The sequence below is a fragment of the Biomphalaria glabrata genome, chromosome 9 (genome assembly GCF_947242115.1).
Source record: "Biomphalaria glabrata chromosome 9, xgBioGlab47.1, whole genome shotgun sequence".
Taxonomy (NCBI): Eukaryota; Metazoa; Mollusca; class Gastropoda; family Planorbidae; genus Biomphalaria; species Biomphalaria glabrata.
Window position 1 is genome coordinate 19188709 of NC_074719.1, and position 9716 is coordinate 19198424.

Genomic DNA, 9716 nt, shown 5'->3' on the forward strand with positions numbered 1-9716 from the left:
CATTTTCTGAAAAAATTGGATTTACCAGAATTGGTTTCGTATTCAGTTTTCAGTTCTGGAATCTCTTTTGAATCACTTGAATTCAATACATTATGTCCTGCCGTGTTAAGGTGAAAGAATCGATCTATGTATTAGAAAATCGATAGGCTCGATGAGAACATAAACACATTCCCAGCTGAAAAGAGCAGATTATTTATATTGTATCTATAAAAAGAGAAGCCAAGAGACTTAATTACTAGTACGTATTAAGGCGTTCACACGAAGGTCTACAAACTATACATCGTCAGAGATGGAGCAGAATGCTCAATGAAAAACTCTAAAATCAAGACTGCTATCTACATTGTAACGAAACAAACAACACAATCGAGCTTTGTAGTTATGTATTCTAAACAAGTATTTTGTAAAACTGTTTAATCATAAACACTCGTGTGTGTGTGTGTGGGCTAACAGATATTTAATATTCTAAATATTTCACTTCGTATTATAAAATGCCATTGCTGCGACCCACCACTGTAACTTGTGCCAACTCAAACAAGACTCCATCTAATGTTCTTGTAGAGATCTCGATTAGAACTTTTTTGTTTTGTTTTACAAAGCTTATATTAACTCTGTCTGTCTGTCTGTCTGTCCGTCTTGCAGGATATTTTGCAACATTTTTTTCTACTTCCCATTCTCGGATACAGTTTAAATTTGGCACAACTTTTTTTTTCTTAAATTTTTATGACATTTTACACCATAATACTTGTACTATATGTAAGTGTATATGCTATTACAGAGGTATCGTAGCATAGACTATAGAACTAGTATTCGACAGCTTCTATGGGTCGGATACCTATCCCGCAATAGAGACGACCCCATGCCAAAAGCGATCCTCTTTGGCAAGCTTATTTTATTTATAAAATACAAATTGATAGCTAATGCTTTCCATGGATTCTCAAAATAAATAAAAAATGTGCAGTTTTCTTGTAGTTTCATCTTTGTTATTTCTATGTATCCTGACAATAATTATATCTATTAGAAGTACAGTATGTGCATGATATATTATCAATGTCGTCTCCTTTTTTCCTAAAATTATACCCATACTTGATGGAATGCTTTTTTCAAGTCAACCCAGACAATCTTTGTTGGCTTCTTTCCCTGACATTCATTCTCAATCTCCCGTGTGATGAAGGCGATTTGGTCCTCTGTAGATCTACCTTTTCTAAAGCCATCTTGGGCTTCTGTAAGTAGATTGTTTGTCTCAAGGATGCAAGGGAGTTATTTACCACTCCTTCCATACTTTTGCATGTACAGCTGATGAGCCTGATAGGATGGTAGCTGTCTAGTTTGTTTCTTTGTTTGGATCATGATGGCCTTCTTCCAGATATTTGGGATTCTGCATGATTTCCAGCTAGCATTAAAGATCTGTAGCAGCTATTTTTTTTTGGTTTGAGGGCCTAATTGAAGTAGCATGTCGTTAGAGATTTTGTCGGGGCCTGAGCTTGTTTTGGTTTGAGGTCCTTTAGAGCTTTATCTAATTCTTTCATTTTTAGATTTATCATTCTTGCTTTTTTGTTAACTTGATTTTTATCCTGGATTTCTGCATGGTCATCTTTAATTCTGCATGGTCATCTTTAATTCTGCATGGTCATCTTTAATTCTGCTTTCATTGATTTGTATATGACCTACACTTTGAAAATATTTTATGAATTTATTTGCTGATTCTTTGTCTTTCAGGGGTTGGTTGTCAATTTCTATAACTATGGGAGTTGATCTGTTTTCTTCTTGATTTAGGCATTTCGCAATGCGCCATAGATTGTGGCCATCTCTATCTACATTTAGTGGTTCAGTGTTTTTATGTCAACTTTTCCTCATAGCGAGGAGGTAGTTTTTCCTTAAAACTGCATTACCTTCTTTTAGTTTGATATTGTTTTCTAAACTAGAGTTATTTTCTAAAGTGTTTGTGGCTTTAACAGTGGCACTGTGGAGTTGTTGTAGGCTTTCAGACCGGTTGGGAATATAATCTTTTCTTGCTCCTCTAGAAACAGACTCTATAATGGGATTCCTATGATGAAAGCTAAGTATGATTTGTTCACCTGGTTTGATTTACAGTTTATTGATGCGGTGTAATGGTCAGTTTTGAATATAGACTTGCAGTTTGCTTCTTTTTTTTTTTGTAGTTCCATCCGGGTATGGTCGAGGTTTGTGGTTTGTAGGTATCGATACAGATGAGTATGGGTCTGTGGTCACTTGTGGCTAGTTGGTCAGCTACATCTCTCTTGCATATATTGAGATATTATTGGTTGCAAAGGCTACATCTGGGGGGAGTTGATGATGTTATTCAAGCATTGAGAAAAAGGTTGGTTTATCATCAGGCTTATTTAACAAAATTAGACTGTTTTCCCTTTTCTGTTATATATGTTGCTTACATTTTAAATATACTGTTGTTTTTTTTTGTTTCAGAAAAAAAAAACATTTAGTATGTATATAAGTTGAAGTTAATTTAAAACATTGTTTAATAAGCAGTGTTTTGTATTATGCACTTGCCGTGCAAATACTAACACTACACCTGCAAATAGAGATTTTAACCAAAATATTGAAAGTTGCATTTTTACCTGTCGAGTGGACCACTTTGTAGTCAATTGTGAATCTTTGTAACCTTATTTATATGTATTTATTTATTGTACTTTATGTTGATGGGGTAAAAAAATATAATAAATCCATATAAGTAAGGCCGAATAAACCAATAGGCAACTCAAACTATAGATTTGGACCCCAATAAATATTTAGCTATGACATATAATATCTGGGCTTACAAAGGACCCTATATCTTTTATAGCTTAAAGACTTCTTTAAGGCTATATTAGGTTCTGCATATAACATGATTTGATGTCAAGGGTTTTCTTCTTTCTACACAGTGACGAAGGTCTAAAGTGCACAGTTTGACCAAGGGAAATGAGATATCAAACTCCAGGAATTTAGAACAATGGAACTAATTCTGAGAACTCGATAAAGAACAGAATATAATCAATTAAAGCAAATGTAAAGAAAAGAAAAAATGGAGTCTGATATTGATTTCTGAACTTGGCTTGGCCTGTTATGGACTTTTGATGTAATCCAGCTCATACGTGTATTTACATTTTTAAGGGAGGGGGGGGGGGAACATGTTGGGTGTTAATAAGATTGGAGCTCCAATTGATCTTTGAAGACATTTTGATCAGCATGACATGAAAGACAAAGAGTGAAATGTCACTGCATGCCAAGAGTGGTATAAACTCACTATTTGCTTACACTTATCCTGACCTGAAGTGGAAGTGATGAGTTGTGTTAACCTACCATTACTTGGTCAGATAGGAAGTTCTAAGTCGGAACGAAATCATTCTACACTACAATTTAAAACTCTGCAATTTAAACTTTCTCATGACTTTTATGTGAACATAGTCTCTACTAAAGTTGTATTTCCTAGCCCTTTGTTGTTAAACTATTATAAAATGCGTTGTATTTGAACTGAACATAGGTCATAAAGACATTTTATCAGGTTTTCCTTGCATTCTTTCATTATTTAATGGCAGACGATATTCAGTTTGAAATAATCGACATGCCACTTCCCACACAACATTTTACACACAAAATCCCACACTTTTCATATCTCTCTACACACAAAATGCACTTCATATCCCACACACATCACAGAATGCCCTCCTCTAAGCTTACATCAGCCCTCCCCCCCCCCCGCACCTCGCCTAGTTCTTGATGTTGCTTTGCGTTGTTTCTTTTTTAATTTCCCGCCACATTTCAAATGCCACTTCTGCAAGTCTTCAACATTTTCATTCACAAGTTGGTCTGATCCAGTTTGAAACCTTTCATTTGGCATGTCAGTGATCAATGTGACCTAGATAAAAATCATAATCTCAGTTCTAGCCTGTCGTTTGGATGGCTAGTGTATTACTATTGCTTAATTCGTTTTATAAAGATCACTTTGACTTTTGATTTTATTTCCAGAAAAGTGCAAGTCTGGATCAGATTTCATTGGAAATAAATTTAAAAAAAAAAAGGTTTCTTATGTTGACGAGGTAGAAACGGAAATCAATGCTTCCGAAGCCATTCATAGACTCAATAGAATGTATTTGGTCTAGTCTCGGGCTGTATCATAGACTCAATAGAATGTATTTGGTGTAGTCTCGGGCTGTAGATAATATCCGATATTCAGATTTGGATCAAAATCAATGAACTTTTTAAAAAATGACCTTGAGGTGTTAAGAATTAAAAAAAAAAAAGATTTTGTTCCATTTTCGGACTACAACTCGCCTTTACTGTAATTTAATTGGAAAATGTTTTTGACATGAATAGATAGAACAGTAGAAAACGTCAGGGAGAAACATCGTAAGAAAAGAGTTCGAGGCAGGAGAAAGTAGACGAGCCGTAAAATTACCAAAAATGAAAGAAATAAATGTTGTTTCCTGCAGGTTCGTTTGAATGGATTTTGTTAAATAAAACTGAATGTATGCAAAAAGTGTACTTTTAATAAAAGTTATATGAATATTTGATCTAGAAATGAATTACATGTTGCTATACAGAAAAAATAAAATACAAGATAATAGAAAGAAACGGGAAGGGCACATTTACCGGTGTAAACACTATCGCAACTAGGACAACAGAAAATACGTCACTTAGTAATATGTTTCATTACTCTGTCTGTCTGTCTTTCTGTGTGCTACAAATTTTGAACACGCTAATTCCCCCTAGCCTTCCCAATCTCAGATCAAATAAACTCGTCAATGACTCTAGCTAAACACGAGTCAATGACTCTAGCTAAACACGAGTCAATGACTCTAGCTAAACACGAGTCAATGACTCTAGCTAAACACGAGTCAATGTCTCTAGCTAAACACGAGTCAATGTCTCTAGCTAAACACGAGTCAATGACTCTAGCTAAACACGAGTCAATGACTCTAGCTAAACACGAGTCAATGACTCTAGCTAAACACGAGTCAATGACTCTAGCTAAACACGAGTCAATAAAGAATGAACCAATTAATTAATTATTCAGAGGTAAAATAAATCTTACAGTATTGACAGGTATGGAAATGTTATTTCCTTTAGACTAGGCGCTAAAAGAGAGGGGAAAAGTGAAGAGAGAACGATAATAATAAACAGACAGAGAGGCATGGCGAAATAGAGATACAGAGGAACAGAGAGATGTATAAAGAAAAGAAAAACAAAGAGATAAAAGAGATAGAGAATGAAACATAGGTAAAGTGAGATAAAAAAGAAAAAAAAATGAAGCAAGAGAGAAATAGAAATACGGAGAAATAGAGAGAATGAAGAAGATAGCTCTACAAAATGACAGATACAAGAGAAAGTGAAAGAGAAAGAATGAACAGCAGTAAAAAGAAAAGAAAAAGATAAAGACGCAGATATAAAGATAGAGAGATGAGGGAAATGTCATGGAGAGAAATAGACGAGAGTTTTAATACATGTACAAGGTCCTCGTGGCTCGCAAAGACATTCCTTCAGGGAACAGTACCAGGAAAGGCAGACAGAGAAAGAGATGAGATGATAACATAAAAAGAATGGATAGGACTGGCATCGAAAGAAATTCTATTCAATTCAAAAGACAGAGAGGAATGGAGAAAGACGGCCAATAGATCATGTGTGGTGTCCCAACGGTTCAACATACTAACGGAAAGGTGAAGGGGATATTCTAAATGAATGCTATTTTTTACAAGAACAACATTAAAGCTTTCTACCGTTTTCTAATATTATTGGTTTAATAACAGGCTCAAGCATGAGAGTATGTACATATATAATAGAGTGACTGAGTGAATATACAAATACGTTTAAACAAGAATAACTTTATAGCGTATACCGTTAGCAAAACATTTTTGCATAATAACAGGCTTAAACAAGATAGTATGTACATAAACATAATTTGTATTGACGACCAAAACTCTTTTTTTTTCCCCTTTAATGTTTTTCACGGGAAACTTGTTCTTTCTTGGAAAACATTTGTTTGAAGACCATCTTGTACTTGCTACTCATGTTGTAATATACCAAGATGGTAACGGAGCTGTTGATCGCCTCTAGGGCTACAATCAACGCCCACATCATCAGATTTATGTTAATGTACCGTTTGTCCTGGCTGTATTCCCAAAACGTGACCGTAACAGCATAGTTCACACAGCTGGGCATGGAACAAAGGATAAAGATCCCAGAGATCAGACCAATCATCTTGATGATCTTCTTGTCACGTGACGCGAACCCTGCCTTGGAGCCGGAAGCGGAAGTGCTGGCTGTTTCGCTCCTCCATTTTGATTTCATGCTTAGAATCTGGATGATGGCGATGGTGCAGACGAGGTCAATTATGAAGGCGGAGAACTGCGATACGACGTTGAATGTGAAGCCAATCTTCTCAATAGGGAAGTAGTCATCTGTGCAATAGACAGTTTCTACACGAGTGGAAGTGGAGTTTTTTTTTGCTAAAGACCGACATATGAAGATAGGACACAGACAGAGAAAGTTGACCACGAAAATGGTCAGATTGATGACTAGGGTCCTTCGAGCTGTGATGACCTGCTTGACTTTGAGTGGTATGACTATACATAGGCACCTTTCGAACGTGACGAAGGCGGTGATCCACCAGGCGATGCGAACAAATATGGCGTGCGGTACAGCTATAATTAAAAAAAAAAAATAAGCAAGCAAATTATAAACAATACTTTTAAACAAGAAAAGCATTTAAAAATTGTATTTTTAAAAAGACAATTACTCTATCATTAAACTTCAAGTGTAATAAAATAATTATAAAAAATATTGAAAATAATATTTAATTAAATTTGTGTATCGAAGCCGTGACACCGTCACTGATTCGGCCAGCAAGGAAAGAATGCTTATGTGATCGTTTATTACATGGACATCTAGATCTAACACTGGACCAAATGTTCTGATTTAGAACTCTTAAGATCAAGCCTACACCTACTTCAGGATCTAGAATCTATATATAAGCAACGCTTATAAACTTCAATAAAATTAATTCAGTTATCGAATTACTGTAAAACGGCTTACTACACCATGTTAGACCTAGATAGATTTGTAAGTCTCTACTCAAATTTATATTTATTTATGTTTGACTTTGAATAATTATAACGCCCAAAACCATGTGGTCAACGAGCTAGTAGTTCTTTTCATCAGCAGTTACATTTCTAGGAAAATCGTAAGAGGAGTATTCAAGATCAGCGTCCACCATCCATGAAGTAACTGAGAATAAATAATGTCCTCTGTATTCGATATCAAAGAAATAAATAACTACCAATAATAAATTGAGAAACTAATTAATTGTTTTATTCATTCAATAAATAATTGTTTAAAGTTTCAACTTGATCCGAGAATGGGTACGGGAGAAAAAATGTGTTCAATTATCTAGAGTTAATTAATTAATCCATCATATTTAGCCGCATCTCTGAATACTGAAGAAATTTCCCTTGTTGGTATCAAAGAAAATAATTAATAACTAGTAATTAATTGACTACCTGGTTAATTTGAATTGATTCATGTCTTGTCTATGCCAGTGAATAATTGTGCACATTTTCAACTTGACCCAACATTGGGTGTGAGAGGATATGTTTAATTATAGTGAAACAAAGAGTCAAAGGAATATTTGGTTGATGTATGCTCGTAGCCAGTGAGTGGTTTCATTTATAAGGGCCACATATCTTAAATAGCTTAGGGACTAATTAATTCAAAATGAAGTGCTGATCCTAATTGAACCCCAAAGATTAGTCAGAACAAATTACCATGTACCCAGACATTAACACACCTGAGATGAACTCCACTTGGTAGTAAGGCTAGAAGGGCTAGTCCTCCCGTAGAGCCTTGGCGAGAAACTTTGCTGTTTGGCTTAGTGCTTATTAGCTCCCATACAGGGCAAGTGACTCTTCAGACACATTCCGCCGCAGCTCTCGGAGCTGCGGACACTCTTGCAAGATGTGCGCCACTGTTTCAACTGACTCTCCACAGTGTCGTCATCGGGCATCCAAATTGGGCCTGAACCGGGCGAAATATGCACCAACATCTCAGTACCCGGTTCTACACTGCGCCATGATAGATTGTTCCGGCCTCCTGAGCCTCCAACACAGATCGTCCAGGTCCGGGTGACATAAATGTTGCCAGACTCCACAGGCTTTGATGGAGCCATTTCAGGATATCAACCCACTCTCGGATTAATGTCGTAGCTTGGTTAAACGTACTTGAGGCCTCGAAAGTGGGTACGGCCAACGCTCGGTACGCGTGCTAGAGCATCAGCCGCCATATTGCCCCCCCCCCACTCCGCAATGCGATGGCACCCACTGCACAAAGATGATCGCTCCAATAAATCGGAGGATGTTATCTGCGGCGCCGAGTGCCTCTTCAATCAAAGGTGACGTCCCCCACCCTCCACCAAGCCAGGAGGACATTAATACACCGAATCTGTTAGGCTGATGCTTAAGAAAATATATTGTTGAAAAACCCAGTTATATTTGGTCTTCACAATATACCTATCTATATACCTTTTTAACTATAATAGTCAATCACAGTTCTAATCAGTTTTTTTGTATTCAACTTATGTTTATAATAATGATCATTTTAGCGCCCCTCGGACGCTATTAGTTGTGTGGTCTTTCTGTCGTCCGTCCGTCAAACCGTCCGTCAGTCTCATTTATATATCAAAAAGTAAACAAAATATTGAAAATATAATGATATTTTAAATCTATCAAAGTTCTGATGCAATGGCTGCTTTTTTATTTCCTTCTCTGAAAATAATAAGTTAAATTCTTAAAATAAAGTATGTAGTTGTTTTTTAATTTAAAATAAACGCCTTCCAACCATCTAGACTTCATTCGGATTTAATAAAAAAAAAAAAACTTACCTGCCGTCAAGTATCGCACATCCTCACTGTCAAACGGAATTGGTGCAATTATGAAATAAGGGTTCAAGGTGATACTCTCCCAAACTAAGGTCAACAAGCTGCCCAGGTCAGACACAGCCAAGCTCATGAGACTGATGTTGACTGTTTCCCCGAACCCCTGGACAGGAGAGAGTGAGTTATTACAGGAAGCAATGCTTTCTAGAACAGATGTTATTCATGTAGAGAACTGAATTTACTGTAATATCCTTTGCAACGTTGGATTAGCGTCACCTTTTTTTTAATCAAAGATGAATCTAGTTTGCTTTCTACATGAAGAAAAAAAAATAAAGTTCTCTTTCAGACCTTGACATTTATGAGGCAGATGATGTAAAGGCCATCTGTTTCTGATGTCCATGGATAACAAGGGTGTCACATGGCCAGCACAACGACCAACCGCCTTAAGTTTTTCCCCGACTAATGCCAAACGCCCATTAGAGTTGGGTGGAGCCGTGGATGCTATAAAAATCCCGAAATTCAAAATCTTAGTCTTTAAACAGATTCAAACCCAAGACCATTTGGTTCGGGAGCAAAGCGCTATACCACTCACCCGTTTTGTAAAACAAAATATTTATATATTCCAATCACTGGTATGAAAATCCGACTACAGATCAATTCTTCTTGATTGGATTGAGTCTGCTTGGTTTGGTTGGATTGTAATGTTCGGATATAAATATATTTGCATTAGACCCCCCCCCCTTTTTTTTTTGTCTGTCGTCTTTCTATTTGTCTTTCCCATTGTTACAGAACCAAAAACTTTCAGGATGTTAGTTTTCTATGTTCTATAAATAGCAAT

The 9716-nt window shown here is 36.3% G+C and overlaps 1 protein-coding gene across 1 annotated transcript; it reads right to left on the minus strand.

The window, feature by feature from the left end:
• Positions 1-5801: 5801 nt before the first annotated feature.
• On the minus strand, positions 5802-9038 carry LOC106066174 (uncharacterized). Its single transcript, XM_056042208.1, has 2 exons — positions 8885-9038; positions 5802-6653 (listed from the first exon to the last, which is right to left on the minus strand). Exons 1-2 carry the CDS (start codon positions 9009-9011, stop codon positions 5947-5949), a joined length of 834 nt encoding a protein of 277 aa, XP_055898183.1. The 5' UTR covers positions 9012-9038; the 3' UTR covers positions 5802-5946.
• Between the last annotated feature and the right edge of the window lie 678 nt (positions 9039-9716).

Bases quoted from the DNA above. Each gene is read 5' to 3' on its own strand.
- LOC106066174 (XM_056042208.1), bottom strand. From the start codon at position 9,011: ATGAGCTTGGCTGTGTCTGACCTGGGCAGCTTGTTGACCTTAGTTTGG. The intron at 6,654-8,884 runs GTAAGTTTTTTT...TTTTAATTATAG, and splicing joins TGTGCGATACTTGACGGCAG to CTGTACCGCACGCCATATTT.